At 58.9% G+C, this 20,899-nt stretch overlaps 1 protein-coding gene across 1 annotated transcript; it reads right to left on the bottom strand.

Moving 5' to 3' along the window:
* Positions 1-1,940: 1,940 nt before the first annotated feature.
* On the bottom strand, positions 1,941-16,587 carry METRNL (meteorin like, glial cell differentiation regulator). Its single transcript, XM_047832087.1, has 4 exons — positions 16,170-16,587; positions 10,608-10,996; positions 3,309-3,368; positions 1,941-2,451 (listed from the first exon to the last, which is right to left on the bottom strand). Exons 1-4 carry the CDS (start codon positions 16,343-16,345, stop codon positions 2,135-2,137), a joined length of 942 nt encoding a protein of 313 aa, XP_047688043.1. The 5' UTR covers positions 16,346-16,587; the 3' UTR covers positions 1,941-2,134.
* Between the last annotated feature and the right edge of the window lie 4,312 nt (positions 16,588-20,899).

The following is a 20,899-nucleotide window of genomic DNA, read 5'->3' as shown; positions in this document are numbered from 1 at the left end:
AAAGCAGGAAATCTGGTGTCACAGAGCAAGCTGGGGCACACAGGGACCTCAGATGGCTGCCGGAGGCCCCGGACAGCAGGAGGGCATGGCTCTCGGAAACGGTGACCCAGCCCCTCCCAACACCAAGCAGCCCTAGACCTCCAACACCAAACCCCCCCACCACCAGAGCCCCCCCCCACCCCAGACTCTGGGGGGAGGACACAGGCCCTGTTCTCCCTCCAGGTGTCCAGCTGGAAGACCCTGCCCCGCCCCCGCCCAGAGCAGCTCTCACCTGCTGCCATGCACCAGAGCAGAAGCTGCCTCCACCCTGGACATCAGCACGTGGGGTTAGGTCCCCAGCTCCTCCCAGGCCCCCGTACTGACATAAGGAAGAAAGCCAGCCCTGAAACCGAAACCCAAACCCGACATTCTGGTTCTGCAGCACCTGCAAGCCCTGTGGCCTCCTCCAGTGTCAGAGTTAACACCCAGAAAAGCCCAAAGCATGAACCCAACAGCAGGGTCACTGTGGGCCTGGCTATCTGCTGCACAACATACTCCTGGCATAGAACATCACAGTTATTAGCCACAGTAGGACCTGTTCCCATCACCAACCCTGCTGCTTCAGGTTGTGACCTGCTGGAGCCCACAGACCTGAGCACACACCTGAGCTGGGGCATGCCCGGGCCAGGCCACATCCACCACCCAAAGCAGGGTGCTCAGGAGTGAGGGCACACCCACCCGAGGCAGGGAACACCTGGGCTAGCACACGGCACCTCCCTGTGGCCACACAGTGTGCCCGAGGCTTGGGTGCAGCCGGCACAGAGCTCACTAACCAGTGTCCTCTCCAGGGTCCCCCCTCAGCCTCAGCAGCTGTTTGGGAGAAATCACCTCACTCACGCGGATGCAGGCTTAGATCTAATTATGTGGCACCCCAGTGACCCCAGTACTGGGATGAGTAGTGTCCCCCCAAATTCCCATCTACCCAGAACATGTGACTGTGAACTTATTTGGAAACAGGGTCTTCACAGACATAATCAACTAAGGTGAGGTTGTACTAGATGGGAGTGGGAACTAATTGTGTGACTGGTGTCCTTCTGAGAGGAGGGATTTGGACACAGGCACATAGAGGGGAGAAGGGGACAGAGCCTGGAACAATGCATCTACAGGCCCAGGGGCACCAAGGACCGGCAGCACCCAGCAGAAGCTGAAAGAGACAGAAAGCCTCCTCCCCTAGACCCTTCGGAGGGAGCCTGGCCCTGCCACACCTTGATTTTGGACTTCTGGCCTCCATAACAAGGGGAGAATGAATGTTGTTTAAGCCTCCAGTCTGTGGTCGTTTGTTACAGCCGCTGCTGGGTACTGACTCACCCTTGAGAGTGTGGAGGTCACCAGCCTAGTGCAGACCAGCCCCTGGGGGGCCAGAGACTTGCCGCAGACTCAGGCATTTGGGGGGAGCTGGAGTCAAGGGGCAGCATCTGGGTTATCAGGAAAGGGAAGGCAGAGGCTGAGGGAGGCGGGGGAGGAAGGAGGAGGTGCATGTGTTTTCCGAACCCCGAGAGTAACAGCCGTACTTACAGGTGGGCCCAGAATGAAAGGCCCCGAGCGGCTGGGCTGCGGGGCTCCCTCGGGTGTGCTGGCCCCAGAAGAAGCCCTACACGGACACCAGGGAAGCGCGTGCACACCCCACAGGGTTGCAGACAGGCACACCGCTGCCAGTGGCCCAAAAGTGACCACGGCTAGCAAAACACAGTCTTTGAAAAACAAAACCAACCAAAAAATAAGTATTTGGCTCCGTAAATCTCCATCATAAGAAACCACTCTAAATGGTCCCCGAGCTTTGTACAAAGCCTGGTGCTGGGCATCCTCCAGGGGCTCCGGCCCCAGAGCCCTACCCAACACACCAGCCCAACACAATCCCATCAGGTGCTTTGGAAACACAGCATGAAATGGTACACAAGGCATTTTAAGACACTGGAGTTTATTTCCTATGGACGTTTCTTTTTTAAAAAAAATATAATAACTTAGTTTGCATCTTACAACATTTCCAATCAGTCAAGGAGTCCTTGGCCAGGACCTCGTGGGGTCAGACGTGGCTTGTGCGCCGGGGAGCCCAGGTCCGAGCGCCCGCTGTGGCAGCAGCGGTGGCCACCCACAGTCACTCTGTGCCCATCTCGCAGGGGTTCAGGCCCTTCTCCTCAGCATCCTTGTACATCCTTTGGAAGTCCTTGAAGCGCGGGGCGCAGCCAAGGTGGGCCTCCCCGAAGTGTATGTGGCCCGTGAAGAGGAACTCCCCACGTCCGGGCCTCACACCACACTCCAACAGCGTGGTGACGTGCCCCCTCCAGCCACCGCCCTCTGGGGCTGGCCGGAAGACAGTGCTCTTCTGCCGGTACAGCCGGTTCACGTGCAGGTGGATGGCGGACTCCTGCTGCTCTGGTTCGTGGGTGACGTCCTGGATGGAGCCTCGGACGACTACGGAGGCAAGAACACGGGAGTCAGTGGGGTCACCAGGGGTGACCCTGCGGGGGCTGACCCTGAATTCTGCATTCCAGAAATCCCATTAGAAAGACCAGTTCAGACATTTGAGGCCCTCTAGGGGTTGTCCCTGCCACTCAGACTCTGTCAGGGATAACAGCCATATAAGTGGGGAGAAACAGAAGACAGAAGTCACATTGTGTGCATCAACGTTTCAAGTTAGAACAAGACACAACCGCAATTAACACACAACATCTACTGCCGCCCTGTATCCAGGTGGGACAGAAACAGGGCAGCTCAGAGGGGAGGGGGTGATGGGAGGGAGCTGGGCAGAGCAGGCCCAGGGCAAGGTCCCCCATCCTCCAGATGCAGGACCAAAACGTGGAAAGGAGCTCTGCACTCCCACCACACTACTGCCCTCCGAGCTGGAGGCGCTCAGAGCAGGGTCCAGCCGGGCTGCCTTCCCCCGACCCAGAGTGCTTCCCCGCCCCCCCCCCCCCCCATCGCCGCTGCCCAAGAGCAAAAGCACGCAGCTGAGTCCTGAGCTCAGCCCCGGCGCCCCCAGGCTCCTCAGACCCCCAGGACCAGGAACTCCTGCTGCAGCGTCCACAGGGGCCCAGAGGAGAGCAGGACTCTGAGGTGAGGCTAGACCATGCCTTGGAGGAAAATGCTCAGTGACCACCTTGAACAGGACTCCCACCCCTCTCATCCGGCACAGATCCGTCCCTCCCCTATTACACCTCCAAGCCCAATGCCCTCAGCCGTCTCCTCCCCAAGCTGAGTGCCAGCACTGGAAGGCCCTCCCAGGCCCAAGCGGGGCTCTTGACGTGTGGCAGGAGCACGAGGACACTTACCGAAGTCGCTGGTGCAGACCGCCAACAGCACCTCTGTGTCGCTGCAGGGGCGGCACGGGGCTGCGGGGAGAGAACAGGGTTAGGAGTAGGGTCTGCGGGACACAGACCCCGCTCACACCCACCAGGTCCCATAAGAGCTCTGACCTCAGGGAACAGGACAGAGGACCCAACCTCGGCCACCACACGGGGGGCGAGGGCTGATGAATCCAGGGAACCCCAAGCTCAAGATGTGGCTATGAAGGGCGTGCACCGCACCCCGAGGGACAGTGGGCGTCCGTGCTGGTCCCCACCTAGCTTGTTGGTGCAGCAACTGCTGGGCCCCGGGGCAAACCACTCTCCCAGGCCCATCACCAACGGGAAACCAACCTGAGCTGGTCGGAAGCTACGTCCCCCACACCAGCCTGGCTGAGAGTCGCCTCCTTCCCAGCCTCCACAGCCACACCAGCCACTCACACAACACCTGTTCCCCAGGTCCCCATCTGTAGCCGAGACCAGAAGGTCAGGGCACTGGTTGCCGAAGGTGTCGGTGAGCATCGAGGGTCACGTCTGCAGGCCGAGGCCGTGGGGCTCTCGTCCAAACAAGTCCCAGCCATCAGCACAGCCCCCTTCCCCAGACCCCTGACCTCAAACCAGATCACTGCCTGCAAACACCGTCTACGGCAAGCCTGGTTCACAGAATCCCCAAACCCCCACAGCCTGGCGGGGCGAGGGTGGGGGCCGGCTTCCTCCAGCCAAACCAGGCCCCACCCCACTAACTTCTGCCCCAGTACAGCCCTCACCCTAACTTCCTCAGATTGGGTGAGGCCTCAAGAAAGGCGGGGGGGCACAAGCCTCTGGCAACTGCCCCCAGACCACGGCACTCCTAACCCAGCACTGGATTTGGGAGGACACAGCATGAATTGGCAGTCACACTGCACTTTTCAAGGCCTCTGCCCCCTGGCCGCTGAGTCTCTAGGGTCTGGCACAAATCCTCCCAGCTCAGGCAAAGGTTAGGTATGAAGTCTTGCTGGAATAAGATCACCTTCTCAAGGCCCCGGAACGTCCTGGCTTTGGCATTTGCTGGCCCTCACACGCGAACTGGGTGAGCAGTCACCTGCACCCTGGCGGCAGCAGACTCGAGGCCTCGGGGGCAAGGCCAGGCACCGAGCAGCTAGAGCTCAGAGAGGCCTTCTGGGGTGCGGGGCGCAGGGTCTGTGCTGCCCTAGGCAGCACGGGGTCTCTGCGGACCCCAGGGGGTGGACAGGAGTTTCCAATCACTGGCCCTGGTGGTCCTGCCCTGGGCAGGGGAGGATGTGTGTGCCCCAGGCCAGCTCAGGGGGACGTGACTCATTGGCCCACACACTGCCTGCCGCTTCTATCAGGTTCTCGGGAACCTGGCGAAGCTACAGGACTAGCAGAGCCGGTTGGGTGTGTTGAAGCCTGGCCAGCCTGGCCGAGAGGATGTCCTACCCAGCTCCAAATCCCAAAGACTGCTGCCCACTTGGGGCACTTTGCTTCCATGTATAGACCCCCAGCCTCAAGGCCTCTCTTAAAAAAGAAGGCAGCCCACTGGGGGTCCCCTACCCTGCACACCCCTCCAGCGGCCCGCTGCCCACACACATAGGGCATGACGAGGCCGGGCTCTCCAGTTCTGCTCAGAGGCAAGGTCTAATTTCAGCCCCTGTGCCAGGGGGTCAGAGGCGTCATCCCGGGCACCCCTCATAAAGCATCTGCCCAGGAGAGAGGAGCCCCAGCAGAGTCCCTGGGGGCCAGGCCTCTAGACACTCCAAGTGAGGGTGGGTGGGAAGCTCGGTCCACACAAGCTCTCTAGAGGCACATCTCAGGTTCTGAGTCGGCCGAGACAGACCACAGGCAGTGCCCACAAAGGCAGCAGTGGTACAGCAACAGGCCCAGGCCACACCCGGCAGTCAGATACCCGGCCTGGCGGCCCGCAACTCACCAAGCCTGAGAGCTTGACCCTCTCCATGGACACAGGCCCGGGGACGCCCGCTGAGGGCTAAGGAGGAAGGCGGCAAGGAGCCTGTCCGGGGCGGCCACCCACTCACACCCCCACTGCACTGCCGAAGCTGTGGGGGTGCCTGGGGCCCCGGCAGAGGGCAGTCAGCAGCCCGCAGATCCTCCCACCAGAAGCCTCAGGGAGCCGATACCACCACAGCTGAGCTACTAAAGTGCCACCCTGGAGACTTCCCTCATAATTCTGAGTTTTACAAAGCACAGGTCACCTCATTGGAAAATCCAGTCTGTGGATGCCAAGAGAAGCAATCTGGAAACAATTATTAATCGGAGTTGGGCTCATAAAGGCAGTGGAATGTGCTGGTTTCGGACACACTGAATCTCGTTTCCTTGCAGGGGAAGGTGAGGAGGGAGCAGCCAAGAGCCCAGTTGGGTTTACGGTTCTTTGAGAGGGGTTGGCTGAGGTGTGGGCATCTTAGGGAGAGTCTTCCGGAATGTGCACAAAATGAACGGAAGAAGGAAACACAGGGTCAGGGAGAACAGCTGGGGCTACTGCAGGGACCCAGGTGAGGACGGCAGGTGCAGGCAGGAGGGCGGGGGAGGGCAGGGGGGGAAGGCAGCACGCTTCATGCTAGGCCCTGGCCTGGGACAGGTCTGCAGATGGCCGCACGCTGGTCTGGCAGGAAGGACAACCAGGCAGACACACACAACTTCCAAAGGGAAAACTGTGCATGAGGACATCCGCTGGGGTCGTCCCTGCAGCCAGTGACAGGTGGCAGGTTTGGTGGGTGCAGCACTGCACAGGGAGGGGACACGGCCGGCACGGGGCTGGTGTGAGCTGAGGCCCAGCTGCCACATGAGGTTCTGGAGCCTCCTCCTCTTTCACCACAGCTGGCTGCGGGCCGGTGCCACCCCGAGGTGGTCAGCCACCGCGGGGATATCTCAATCTCCCCCACCTCTCCTCCTGACCTGTTGCCACCCCACCCTGTTCCTGCTGAGAAAGCAGGTGGATGCCACACGCTTTCATCCCAGGAGTGCAGAGATGGGCGAGATGAAAGATAATTACAGAAAATAAACGATCCTTTGGGGGAAAATCTCTTCTCTCCTTTTCTGCTTCTAGGACATAATGAGGCTTCTTTCGACTTCTGCTGACCTTTGCCACTCATCCCCCACAGCCCATCAGGGCCACCACCAAACCGAGAGAGCTCCTTAGTGCGGGGCTCGGTACCCACCCAGCCCACCCCTCGGGCATCATTCACCACCACCCCCCCCCCAACATATCAAACACAGCAGGTTTGACCAGGGAAGGGGGATGGAGCACACTGGAAACCACATGACTCGGGCTACCGGCCAGCAATGCCAATAACTTTCATGCATTAATGGCCAGCACCATCCCCTCTCGCTGTGGGTCTAAAATGCCACTGTCTTCCCACCTCATCTGCTCAAGGAAGCCTGCTCTGGGTAGGCATCACATGGACCCCAAACCCCAAGCCCCAGAAGGTAGATGTGGCCAAGCCGGTAAGCCCCTGCTGTTCGGCTCCCGGAGGAATAAAAGAACAGACTGGAATCAGGGGTCCACCTGGGCTGCCCCAGGCAAACCAAGGAGAATGTTTGTCTCCACCCCGTAGAACCAGACAGAGCAACCCCCTGCCATCCTTCACTGGCCACCACCACACATCCCCAACCCTACTGGGCAACAGAGGGTCCTGGTGTGCCTGCTTCCCCACGTACACCAGGGCTCTGGGGAGGACGGCCCCCAGACAGCCCGGCCGGGTTCCAGGAGTGGCCTAGAGTTTCATCCATTAGTTAGCTGGATCTGGCCACTTGCCCACCTTTCGTGTCCTGCCAGAGTTTTTCAGCAACTGCGTTACTCAGATGCCCCGGTGAGGCCCATGGAGGAGGAGGAGGGGGAGGAGGAGGGCAGGGTGCGGAAAGGAGGCTCAATCCCGCACCCCCCCCCCACCCCTCAGGTCACCTCCTACCACCCACCCCTCAATCTGCACCTGTAAGGAGTGGCCTGCCTCTCCATTCTGGCCTTTTCTTGGGTGTCAGTGCATCTCAGACCATACCAGGAAGCTGGTTATTCAAGTGCACACCAGGCGACCGCACTCACTGCAAACACTCCCAAGCGGGACCGTCCGGGGCCGTGAGGCTCACACACATCTCTCATCCGGGAGCCTCTCTGTTTTCAAGTCAGCACAAACTAGAAGCTACTATGAGTCACCAGTGAGGGAGAAGGCTCATCCACCTCCGCAGCAGGCAGGATCACTGACTGCCCAGCCCACAGGCACCTGCACACCTCCACGTCACAGGTGTCCAGCCTCCAGCTTCACCCAAGTTTCCTGCAGCTGCGGCCAGGGCCAGAACAGGAGAGAGCCGGGAGCCACGTACTACCCGTCTGGCCCGGCAGACATCATTGCTGCCAGATGGCTGGCACCGACATTCCACATTACATACCCATTCCTTTGGCATTAAAGGCTTAGGAGCCCATCCCCTGATGAAAGGCAAACACCCCGGGGAGAAGGACGCACGAGCCTCCCCAGAGCCCCGCTGCCCCTCATCTCCCTCAGGCTGAGAAAGTGCTGAGCCCCCAGGAAGGGCCCAGAATCTGTGCCTGTTTCCATCCCAGCTCCTAGAACCCCACACACATCTGAGTCCCCCACCCTCAGTTCTGACAGTTGCTAAGTTTCTGGGCTGTCCCAGGCCTGATTCCTGGCCAACACACAGACACACATTCATACCCCACTATCCACGGGGTGCCTGGATCCCTGCAGGCGCCGGGTTTAAACAGATGCTCCAGGGCCCAGTGGGCATATGTCAGGGGTGGGGGAGAGGTAAGAAAGGAACCCCTGGGCCACCCAGACTGCCCAATGTCCAGCCACAGCTGAACGTCCTACATGGGGTCTCGAGAGATGCACAGAGGGCAAGCAGAGGCTGTGACCAGACAACCCACCATCATGCAGGACCTTGTCCCGGCAGCCCCATTGGAACCTAGGATAGCCCAACCACTGATCCCACAGGCCTCTCCCAAATCTGCTCACTGTCCTGGCCTGAAAACAGGGACCAGGGGAACCTGGGGTGCACAGACCCTGCCCACAAGAAGAGGGAGAGAGACTAAGTCTCTGGTCCCCGAGGGCGGAGCCATGGTCTCTGAGTCATCCCAGCCCATGGCCACCCTTGTGCATTTTCCTTCTGGACAAATGGAAGCGCTCAGGTGCCCAACAAAGAAACAACTGGCTACACAGGCAGCGCCAGCATCTGGTAAGAATGACCCACCAGGTGGAAGGAAGCTCAAGCCACAAGAGAACAGGGACCAGCAGCAAATATCTTTAAAGGGCCATCAACATTCAATCAGTAAGAGGCGTCAGTGGAGCATGGGACTCCTGATCCTGGGGTCGTGAGTTTGAGTCCCGCGTTGGGTGTAGAGATTACTTAAAAATAAAATACTTCAAAAAAAAAAAAAAAAAGAAATTGTTAACAAGTTTCAACATCTGCTTCACTCAGCCACAAGCATTAAATTCAGTGACTGGGTTTTTCCAGATTTTGTTTTTACTATTAGTTTACCTCTAGGTCCCCTACAGCGAGGCTGGGGTACCCTCCTCTAGCTCTCTAACCCACCCTATAGCTGGTCATCAAGATAAAGGCTGTTGTGGTTAAAATATCATTCAGGTCCTGAGATTTACAACAGCTTCCAGTGCTACCTTTCCAAGTGGGGGTCCTACCCGGGCGGCTGGCACTGGGAGGGGGGCAGGGTCCTACCTGGGCGGCTGGCACTTGGAAGGGGAAGGGGGTCCTACCCGGGCAATCCTACACTGAAGTTCTCCAACACACCGGTTTAGCTTGAGAGAGACTGAAGGTTTTGAAAACTGATCTGAGCCAAGAATGCAGAACGATAAAATGCAGATTCACATACAGGAGAAAAGTCTACATTTCAAATCCTAGCAGATCTGTTTTACTTGAATTAAACATCTCATTTACTAAAATGTGGAGAATTATACTATTCTTGGAGACGACCCACCCCTCAAACCAGGTGTCTCTGCCTTAGCACTGCTGCAACTTGGGCCCGGGTCACTCCTTGTACTGGGACCGCCGTGTGTACTGGGGGTGGTAGCAGCATTCCTCCCTGGCCTGCACCACTCAATGCCATGGCACCCCTACCTGCCCATCATCCGGGCCAGCTGGTCACCTGGAGAATGGCCTTCTTGGAACCTACTCACAGGACAATCCAAGCTCACACCCCCTCAACCAGAAGGCGCCTCACCACAACCAGCTTCGGGACTGACACAAGTGGTACACTAGGACCCCCACCCCACACACTTGGACCCCAGGAGGTCATCTATGCCTTCGAGCAAGGGCCACGCTTGGCATGGGTGTCTATATAAGACGAGGACTTCAGTCCTTGTTCATGGCACATGGGGCGAGACCCGCCCCACGCGAGAGCTCTGGGGCCACTCACTCCTCCTCAGTCTCTGTCTCTGAACTTTTCAGAGACCAACGCCACCTTCCACACAGGGCCCTGCCAAGCTGTCTGCCAACTCACAGTCCCCACGTGTGCGCGCGCGCGCGCGCGCGCGCGCGCACACACACACACACACACACACACACACACACACCCTTTGCTGCTGAGGGGACTCCTGCCAGCACCACAACGAGAAGGGCTCTGCGGTGGAGAAGGCTCCTCGAGGGCCGGCCTCACGGGAACCCCTGAGAGGTCTTCACTCACCTCACTAACCCGGGTGAGCTCCTGTGCCACCTGACTCGCCCACCCCCCCGCCCCACACACACACACACACACAGCCCCTCTCCTGGCACGCTGCCGTTGTCTCCACTCCACATGGGGTGGCCCTTGTAACACCCACCCACAAAATGCCTCCGGAAGCTGGAACCAGCTCCACAATTCAGGTCAGCAAGGCTCTGCACCTCTCTGGAGAGTGAATCACCCTTGGCTCCCACCCAAAACTCGACGTGTCAGAGGCTGCAGCTGATGTCAAAAACACACAGCCAATCTACATATCAGAAGAAACACAGGGGCGGTGTGAACGGCCACAGCACCCATTTCCGATTACAGTCTTGAGCACAGAAGAGGAGCAGGGAGCCAGGACCACACCCCATCACGGCTCTCAGGTCCGACCTATGGCCGTTCTCAGGGCACGTGTGTTCACCCTCCTCAAACACGCCTCCTGAGACTGCGTTGTTTCCCCACGTGCAAAACACCCACAACACTAACAGGGCCACACACGTCCAATGCCCATCGCACGGGGGGCCCGTCTGCCAGCAGCAGGCGGGTTCTCACAGAGACCGTGGGAGGGGAACACTGCCCTCCCCGCCCCAGAGGTTGCCACTCACCTGACTGGGCACGCAGGTCTGACTCCGCGTGCCGGCTGGTCAGCTCGTACTGGAAACCCGTGGTCCTCCGGCTAATGTCCTGCTGGGGCGTTGCCTCCACGAACAGGCCCCGCTGCTCGAAGCCAAAGCAGTGCACCTGGCGGGGCCCGCGGTCCCCGTCCCGCACCAGCAGCTGCAGCTCTCCAGTTTTTTCCAAATAAATATTGGCGCCCGAAGAGTCCCTGAGGGGCTTGATGCACAGAGTCAGGTGTCGTCGGGAGGGCGGGAAGGTGTTGGGCCGCACGTTAACGATGAGAGCCCCAGTCGGGTACATCCACTCCACAGAGCCCGCCGAGCACCGTAGGTACACCTGCTCCACCTCCTTCCTGTGGGCCTCGTGCGTCAGCCCGCTGCAGAGGGGACACGCGTCAGCCGGGGCCCGGCACCCCACATGTACCCGCCTGGGGGACGCCCGCCCAGGTGCATGAGCAGCCCCTCACCCACACGCGGGCTGCCACCACCTCTGCCCTGCTGCAAGGGGCCGTTTCCAGGGAGCGACAGTCCCCTCCGGCAGGCCTGCCCCAGAGAGTCACGGTGAGACGGGCCCACGCCCTGATGCGCGTAGACAATGTTTGTCTCAGACCCTCTCAGCACCTCGATGCTCCATCTGCCAGCCCTCAAGGCTGCAGCACTGGGCGCCCATGCCCTTGGGGCTCCCCGCGTCAGGGTGGCGATGCATGCAATGGGGGAAGAACCACGGAAGGGGGGACCTTCCGGAACACGTTCAAGGACACACCAACAGGACTCTGGCACAAACCCGAGTTCCAGATGACCAACCGAGGGCCAGGAACGATGGCAGATTCCCACTGAGTGTGAAAACAAGGAGCGGTTCACTTGGTCCAAAGAGTAGCTTTGAAACCAAATAGGAATGTTAGCAGCTTGGGGGGGCTGGAGGTTGTCGGTGACTTTTGTCTTTAGCACCTCACAGATAGGGGCAAGTGTTTCCATTTGCAAACCTGAAGACCCTGCATTGCCAATCATATCTTTAAAAATAAACTCAAATATCATCACAGCAAATTACAAAAGTAAGGTGATGGTCCTCCATAGGGGAGAGGCATGGGAGGGAACGCGTGAACAAGCCACAGGAGAGAGACGCAAACAGTGAGCAGACCTTTCACCTTCCCAAGGGGAAGCTTCTGCCAAGTTAATCTCACTCCTAATAAATGCTAAATAGGAAAAAATGAAGTCTGTACACTCTTCGTGAGACAGGTCTTGAGTAAAGTCATTACGTTATGTTTTCAAGAAATTGAAACCATCAAAAACGTTAAAGTTTCCCCTACTCAAAATTTTAATGTGAATGTCAGCTTGTGCTGATGGTTACGTCATAACCACCAAGCAGCCCTGGAACTCAACCAATGACTTCAACCAAGTGTTTTATTACATGAAATTTGGTTCTGATCGGATCTCAGACAGGTTCACCCACATTCTTAGGATTTTTATGCGTAATAAACAATGCTATATTCAGAGCCCAGGCCTGGGTGAGTTACCAGAAACCCTTTCTACAGAGGAGAAAACACGTAACATATGGTTTGCATTTACTGTTGGTGACTCATGCTCTGGGCTCCAAAAAACCTCACTTTTCATTCGATGGCCAGCTGTGGGCTGGGGCTGCACAGTCATCCTGCAGACCACATCAGAGGGAGGTGTCAAGGAGGTGACCCCCTCCAACCCCGCTCCCCGCCCCCGCAAGGCCCTGGGTCACTAGCAGCCGGCCTGGCCTCAGACGCCTACCAGAGCCACACACGCAAAATAGACTTACAAATTACAGTCAAATAAAACTCATATAAGCTCCTCTGACACATATGTGTGGACGAGCATAATTATAGTGCTGTGTGAAAAAATTAGACTAAATGGTAAGTGGTTGACACAGATGACTATAATCACCTCTGCTCTCGGGCAGCCAAAACAAACTTATCACAGTGTCCCTCCTCTCCTGTCTCCAGCCTCAAGGGGCAGCTGGACACTTGCCCTGTGCCCAGACACCAATCCTCAAAGCTCTCTCCCCTAAAAACCATCCTGTCCAGGCTTCACTTTCCTTTCCGTCGGGAGGGACCCTGGGGCTCAAGGGAAAAGAAAGCCCATACCAAAGGCTTCGGATACTTCTCACTAAGTCACTTTAATCCAAACAGTGGACAGGGAAACAGAGAGGTCCACCCCCCACCCATATCTTAGGCAAGGGCAGAGGGAACGCTTGTGGGGGACAGATGGCCAGCCCATGGCTGTCCCCAGCCTGCACAGATGACCCTGTACATCTTGTGCACTACACCTGGCTCCATTTATTCATAAGTCACTCAACTATAAGAGGACCGGGAACAACACGAAAGTGGACTTAGAAGAAATGTCCACCCTTTACCTGACGTCTTCATTGCCACCCAGAGAACTGTCTATGCCCATCCCAGGGTCCACGGCCAGCACGCCCCTCTGTTCTGCTCTCCCTCATGTTCTCCTGAAGGACTGAGATCAACAAGACGTGAGCCAGGCACTCAACACAGGAGTGTTCACATGAAGGTCGGTAGCATGTGATGTGCAAGACCGCCACTCAGATGCTCACCGACTCTGATCAGCCTGGGACCCCACTGAGCCTTTAATGAAAGAAATCAAGGACTCCGAGCCTGTCTGGTGCTCACCAGAACATCTAGCTAAATCTCTCACCTCCAGGTTTCCAGCACCACAGCAAACCTGAAAAAACTTCTGTTTATGCAAAATTGCTGGAGGTGGAAAAATGTGCCACATCTGTGATGTCACTGATGGTGGCATTAATGATTTTCACATGGCGTGCAAGTGACACACTAATCAGGCAAAAATAAGATACCTGCTTTCTGATGTGATGAAGCTAGACAGAAAACACTCTGGTTCTAGTCACTCTTACGGAGCTGACAACACTTATTGATCTTGGGCTATTTAAACTAGATTCCTTTATTTCTCAAAAAACAACAACAACAACAAAGAGCCTGCCAGTGTCACTCCCCAGGGAAGTGTAGACACACCTTCAGGCAAAGGACAGCAAATTCCAAACCGACATGGGACTTTCTGCAGGGGTCAGTGTGGTGGCAGCAGGGTTCTTACTACTCACACCCACAGCCTGGCTCACCTGAGTCACCAGGAGTAAATTATGGTCTCTTGTTCACTTAAGTCAGGAAGAGCTTCGATCAAGGGCGAAACCCAGAGGTTATCACTGGAGTTACCTTTCATCTCCCCACCCAGTAGGAGAGCTAGCCAAGGTATGACAGACCCACAAACCCTGCCGACGGCAGTGGGAAGGTTCGTGGTCCACCTTTACAACCACAGCCTAATAAAGATCAGGGCGCTGTCCTGCCCCTGCACAAGGGACCAAGATTGCAAAACCTCCTGCTTAATTGCTTGGAAACACCCAGACACGCATTTCAGCCTGTCAAATGTGAGTGGCCAGTATCATAAAGAGCAACTCCCTCCCTATCAGGGGATCGGAACGCACCCAGGGTATTGGGGCTCACACCACCCTGTGCTGTCTTTAGAACAGCTCATAAAAAGTCATAAATGTTACAGGAGTCTGCAGGCAAACGAGCAAACCCAAGTTTCCACAGCAAGGATCTGTCAGCTGATCTGCAAGGCATATTGATCGCTAGGGCAGCAATTACAATGGAAGGGGAGCTTATAATCCAGGAATGTGGCCTGGGCCTGTCTTCCGTCCAGATCCCACTGGGACAGCCCCTGCAGCCACCCTCTGCCAGCAGACTCTGCCTTTGCGCTGAGTGGAGGGCAGCTGGAGGCAGTCCAAGACCCGGGGTATGTTAGCAAAGATGGAGAGAGGGCAGCAGGTAAGCGTCCCTGGTTCTCCAGGTAGAAAAGAGGAGGCAGACCCCTGCTTGGTCCAGGAGCTGGTTGGCCCTAATGACCAGCACTCACTCACAGCCCTCTCTGATCCCCAGGAGAAGCAGCCCCCTTCCAGGCACACAGTCCTCAGAGAGCCTGAAAGGGTGTCAGCTCCTCCTCTGGAAACTCAGGCTCCCAGGGTGGGACAGGCTTTCTGTTTCTGATCTGCTGAAGCAGGACACCCTAGACCTCAGTTTAGGGGTGCACTGATTCATCCAGCAGAAGCTGCAAGGCAGGGAGTTTAATTAGGAGCGTGGGGGAAAGGGCAGCCCTGGAAGAGTGTGTCAGAGTCAGAGGCTCCCAGCCAGCCCTGTGCTGGCGCCAGCATTCTGCAGGCCAGCCCTCCCCCAGAGCTCCAAGCTCGTGGCCCCAATCTTAGCAGCCCTGCATCCCAGCTCTGGTGTGAGTGCAAGGGAGGGAGGGCACCACAGGCCCGATCTCTGGAGCCCAGAACCCCGGCTTCGGCAGTGGGAAGTGGGGAGCAGAGAGCAGGGCGATTGCCAGTCTCCACAGAGAACTGGCTCTGTAAGTATCCAAGATGACCAGCGGCTGCCCTGCTCACACAGAGCCCAGCACCCTGGCACAACCCCCCAAGCTTCCCGGAAAAACTGTCTTCACTCAAAAAAAACCCGTGACACCCTCCCCCCCCCCCCCCCCAGCAGCAGCACGAGGTGTGTGCTGGCAGGAGTCTTCCCATCAGGTGTGAGGGCGAAGGGCTCGGGTAGAGGCCCTGCTCCACCGAGCACCCCGACCCCGCGACCCGAGGGCAGCCCCTGCCCACAGAGTTCCAGAGAAGGAGATGCGCATCCCTGAAAACTCCTGAACCTGCACCTTCCGCGGCACAAAACCGGCTTTTCCAACTGCGAGCCGAGCAGCCTGCCCGGGGCGACAGCGCCCTGGGCGGATGGCGGTTTCTCACCAAAGTAGCTGTGCCCTCAGGCGCCCCGCCCGCGTATACTTGTGATTTGCAACTCCTTTCTGCTTGTCACACTTCAGTTTAAAAAAAAAAAAAAAAAAAAAGTCCTCGGCTGCCACGGCGGAGGGGCGTGAAGGGGGGCTCCCCGAGCCCAGCGCGCGCGCTGCCAAGGGCGGCCTGACCTTCACCGGGGCCGGGGCGGGGATGCGGGACGCGGCGGGCCCCGCACTCGGCCCGCGCACAGGTGTCCGCCCGCGGGTTTCCGCGCGCACGGGAGCGGTCGGCACCCCGGCCGGCGCCAGGGCCCCCGCTCGGTCCTCCGAGGCCCCCGCTCCCTCCCGCGGACCCGCCGGCCCTCCCTTCCCGCTCGGCCCTGAGCGCAGGCCCCGCTCCTCCCGCCCGGGGCGCGCAAGTCCTCGCCGCGGGCAGAGCCGGGAGGGCCGGAGAACCGACCTCCGCCCTCCTCCGATGCGGGGTCCGCGCGGGGCGAGCGGGCTGTCCGGCCGGGACCGACCCCGCCGCGCCGCGGGCGCACCTCCCTCTGGGCGTCCTCCGGGCCAGGGCACCGGGCCGCCGCGGGCTCTTTTGTTCTAGAACCGGGGGCGGGGGCGACGCGGACAGGACTCGGCCTGGAGAGCGGGCCCCAGAGTCCCCGCCCGGGGCCGCGCCCCCGCACGCTCGGCCGGCCGGAGCGGGGAGGGCACGGGAAGGGAGGCCAGCGGCCCCGAGGTCTGGGGGCGCGCCGGCGGACTCACCTCCCCTTCCAGCTGCACCGGTCGCTCGAGTACTGCGCGCCCGCGCCGCCCAGCAGCGCGCCCAGCAGCAGCAGCAGCAGCAGCAGCAGCGGCGGCGGCGGGCCAGGGCCCGGGGCGGGGGGCCCCGGCCACAGCTGCCCCGCGCGCCCCCCAGCCGCCCGCGCCGCGCCCCGCATGCTCCGGCTCTGCCTGGCCGCCGACCCCGCGTCCGCGCCTGCCGAGCAGACCCTCCACCCGGAGCGGCCGGGCGGGCGGGGCTCCAGGTCCAGGCGAGTCACGTCGTGCGCCCCCCGCGCACCCGGCGCGGCTGCCCGCCCATCCCGGCCGCAGCCGGAGCCGCTGGAGCCGCTGGAGCCGCGGGAGCCGCGCAGGGAGCTCCGCGCCCGCCGCCGCCACCCGAGCCTCTGAAGCAGACGAGTCAGCGGTCCGCGTCCCGGCTCAGCTGGGGACCCGTCCCGCCCCCGTCCCGCCCCCGCCGGCCGCCCCGCCCCCGCCGGAACTCCGCCCCGTGCGCGCGCTGCGAGTGCTGCGAGCTCCGCGCCCTGTGCGCCCTGGCCGGGAGTCCTGGGGCGGCCCCGCGGAGAGGAGGGGGCCGCCCGAGGGACCGGGAGGAGGGTCCGAGAGAGAGTCCCCAGCCGGGAGAGAACGGGGCAGCAGCACGCGCCCGGCCGGTACGCCGCGGGACGCGGAAGAAACCCGAGACCGCAAGTCTGTGCGACCTGAGCCGGCGCCGGGCCAGCGGGCGCGTCCGCAGCGGCTGCGCCTTGGCCCCATCGCGGAGACTGAGCCGGGAATGGCCGCTGGGCTGCGGTGGGGGCTCCTGGCCGGGCCACTACTACTGTGTGAGCGACCAGACTCCATCAGGGACGTTCCTGATCCAAACCTGTGCTCTGCAGAGGTCCGGACTCTGCCCCGGTCTGCAGCCCGTGCGGGAGGGGAGGAGCCCAGCTGTGGTTGGAGATGAGACCTACCCACTGTTGAGCGCCCCGTGGACTCTAGAGCATCCACGTCCCCGAAAGGCTCTGGGCCGCAGCTCCTCTGCATCGCTGCGGACCTGTGCCCGCTCGTCCCCACCACCCCCAACCCCGGAGTTGGTCTGGTACCTGTGTCCCCAACCTCCCACTTGATTCTTCCTGGAGACTGTCTGATGCCTTGTTAGGTTTTAGTGGTGTCCTGACCCCTGTGCTCTAGATGCGAGTGCTACCACCACCAGACCTGGCCACCCATACTGGCTCCAGGTATTGGCAGAGGCCCGCAGTCACTAAGACCCCCGTCCTAGCAGGACCCAGCGTGGTGAGTTGGTGAGTACAGTGTGATAAGGCCAGGAGCCACGGCTGGGTCTGCTTAGAGGGTGGATGGGGTCTGCTTAGACGGGTCTGCCGTCCTACCCGGTCATCACCCTAGAAGAAGGAAGAGGGAAGGAACCATGGCGCTCTGTGCAGCCACCTCTGTGCTCACAAAAGCAGGCTTTTCTGCTTTGCGACTCTCTGGTACTGGTCTGAGCTCCACAGCCTCAAACAGCCTCAAGTGGTGGAGAAATCTGACCTTGTATTCGTCACGATACATTTCGGGAGGGATTTCAAGTGACCTGTGAGGAGGAGGGTGACTTCCTGCACCTGTTGGTTTGAATGTTTTACCTTTCTCATCTGGTCAAAGGGTTAGAAATGTAATTGGTTGTAGGGATGGAATTGTCACCCTCTGGGGAGGCCTTGTCTGCAGGGTCCCAAACAGCTGGAACTGAGAGCCGCCTCAGGAACCCTGGGCGGGAGAGTCAGACCCCTTAAAGGTGGCTACAGTTGAAGGATCTGTTTGGAGAAGCCCTGGTCTGGGCAGGTCAACCACACGCGCCCCCCACCCCCACCCCAACCAGCTACAGCACAAGGTGAGAGCCCTGCCCAGCCTTAAGAAGGGATGTCACCCCAAGGCTCACAGGCAGCTCTGAGGCTGAGGGGCCTCCTGCACCCCTCCCCACACCACCTTGGAGTGTGTGCCCTGCATTGCTGCAGGTACCAGGGTGCAGAAGTGCTGGGAGCAATGGGCGAAGTGAAACCACCACCCAGGCCGCTTGGGGGAGGAACCTGCCAGTTGTGAATCTGGAAACTACAACCACTTCTTACCCACAACCATATCTAGGCGGCCCAGCAGCACCTCGCACCCAGGACGCTCCCCATAGTAAAGAAACTGCCCCTGAAGCGCAGTATGCTTGTCAGGGCTCAGGGCCTCACACTGGGGAAGGGGCAGGGGCCGCCTTAGGACACCCACCCGCCCCCCCATTACAAATGAGTGACAGTGCTAAGGCTTCAGAACTCCCTGGAAACCACTGGACCAAAGGGCAGAGGCCACCCCTGGGGCAATGTGGAGCCAGTTCCTATGCAAGGTTCAGGGCTCTGTGAGCTGAAGAACTGCCAAGCCACCTGTGCCCAGGACCACTTCCCTAAAAGTAGGACAACACAGTGGTGCCTATGGACCTGCAGTTGTCAACATACAGGAACATATAAAACATGCAGGACTGAACAGTACAGCCTTTAGTTAACAATATATCAATATCAGCTCATTGGTTGTAACATTCACACATGTTAATATTGTTAACAAGATATTAATAATAGGGGAATGGGCAGACTATGTGGGAACTCTCTGTACTGTCTGCTCAATTTTTCTGTAACCCTAAAATAGGAAGTCTACTAATTAAAAACAAGAGCTCAGGGAGTCATGCCCACCTGGCAGTGTTCTTAGGAAGGGCCTGGCCTTGCTACTCTCAGACCTATGGCTCTGTGACGGGCCCTCCCTTCTGGGGACACAGGTACCTCCGGATTCCTGAGGGTCTCTGAAGCAGGAATTTCCAGATTTCCCTCCTCCTGACAAGCTGACAGCCTCCAGCCAGCTGTGGGGTGGGGCCATAGTAGCAGAACTGGTTCCTGGGGCTTCACTCAGCTCCTGGAGAGGTTTATGCTCTAGCGATCCTTCTCTGTGCCTTGCAGAGTGGGGCTGCTGACCCCTCCTGACCCTGCAATGAAATGTCCTCATAAATGGGTCCCTGGTGCCCGTGGTGTATGTTTGGGCCTGGGGACATCAGAGTGAGGTGGGTCATGACTGTCTGAGGCTGCCTGGGGATCACCTGCCCCACTTCACCCACTAGGGCCTGGTTGGGAATAAAGATACCGCATGGGATTGACTATGATCCAGAAGGGTCCTTGCTGGCCAGGCATGTGGGCTCTCCCTGGCAGTAAGGGCATCCTGGAGTGTGCTCACATGGATGGCTAGGTGTACCTCCCAGTGAACATTTCTCCAGTTAAATCCAGCCAGGGCCACAGTGGCACCCACAGTGGGGAAGAGCTGGACATCATGGCGTCCAAGCAACATTTGGGGACTTCCTGTGTTCACCACCCTCCAAACACCAGAGGGAGTGTTGGAAGGTAGAGTGCACACCTGCTCATGAAGGGGCACTGCCCCCCCACCCACCCAGGTGACAGCAGCCAAGGGGTCCCGGCTCCCACCATCCTGCCTGAGAATCTTCCATGGCCAGAGGAATGGGGCTGGACTCAGTGGTGGCAACAGCCCCCAGGACAATTCAGTGTGCCCTGTGAGGTTAGTACTCCGGATAGGGGCGGGGTGTGGGTTGCCCTCCAAAGCGCGTGTGGGGTGAGTCTGTGGCCCAAATTCAGGTCACTATCAACCTTCACTCATCACCTTGTCTATTCACTCAAGAAACATTTACCAGATGCCTCCTGGGCATGTTTGCATGATAAGCTCCAGGGCTGCGGCCCCTGACCAGGGCTGGTCTCAGAAGGCAGGATGTGGCCAGGCAGACAAAGCCCCCCACACCCTATGGCGGCAGCAGTGGCCTCCAGCGTGACCAGGACCACGATTACCACCGGACAACACCTGTGGGCTCCCCAGTGTGTACCTGGCCTGGGAGTTTTTGGGGCTTTGGCTACAGGTGCCCACATGTCCTATCCTCTAGTGGGGATTTGTCACTTAAGGGTAGAGACTTGCTGGAGGTGGGATCTGAGGGGCGGGACACCCTCTCCTTGCCTGTGAGTGTGGGGGCTCGTACAGGTCCTGTGAGGGCAGGTGGACTGGACGCAGACATGGCCTCTCCCTGGTCCAGATCACACAGGCTGTGTGCTCGGTCTGTTCCTGAGTCCTGTTTACCTGCAAAGTGAGTGCTGTGCTAATTCACAGGTGCTGTCGGCTTCATGACGTCACACAAAGCCTCACATCAGGTGGGCATCATAAGCCTGGCTCTTGGTGGAGCTCAGGCCCTCACGTGGGTGCCCCCACCTCCCCCCGCCCAGCCGGCTCTCAGTGCAACATCTTTGAGCCACTAACAGAACCCAACCACTGTAAACGGTTTTATTTTCTGTTCAGTCTTGAGGTTTTAAAGTATCAGGATGCCCCTTCTGTTATTCAAAATGGCCAGTCACCTGAATCTGCTTGCTGAGGAGAGTTGGCTGCTTCCCCTAGAAACTGGACACTTACAGAAAAATGTTAGAAGGTTTTCCCAAACATGCCCACTTCTCCTTTGACATTTGAAAAATGCCTCAGAACTTTTGCTGATGGCGCTGTCCACTTTCCCCTTGGTCATCTGCGTGAAAACTCCCAGACTCCCGACTGCCCGGGAAGGTTCGAGCACAGACCCAGTGCCTTCCCCATCTCAGCCCCCGGCCTCCCGACTCATTGCTGCCACACTACTTCTCCTCTGAGGTCATTTGTGCTGACCTTCTCATAGG

The sequence above is a fragment of the Prionailurus viverrinus genome, chromosome E1 (genome assembly GCF_022837055.1).
Source record: "Prionailurus viverrinus isolate Anna chromosome E1, UM_Priviv_1.0, whole genome shotgun sequence".
NCBI classification, from domain to species: Eukaryota; Metazoa; Chordata; class Mammalia; order Carnivora; family Felidae; genus Prionailurus; species Prionailurus viverrinus.
This window is presented reverse-complemented; position numbering and strand designations above follow the sequence as displayed.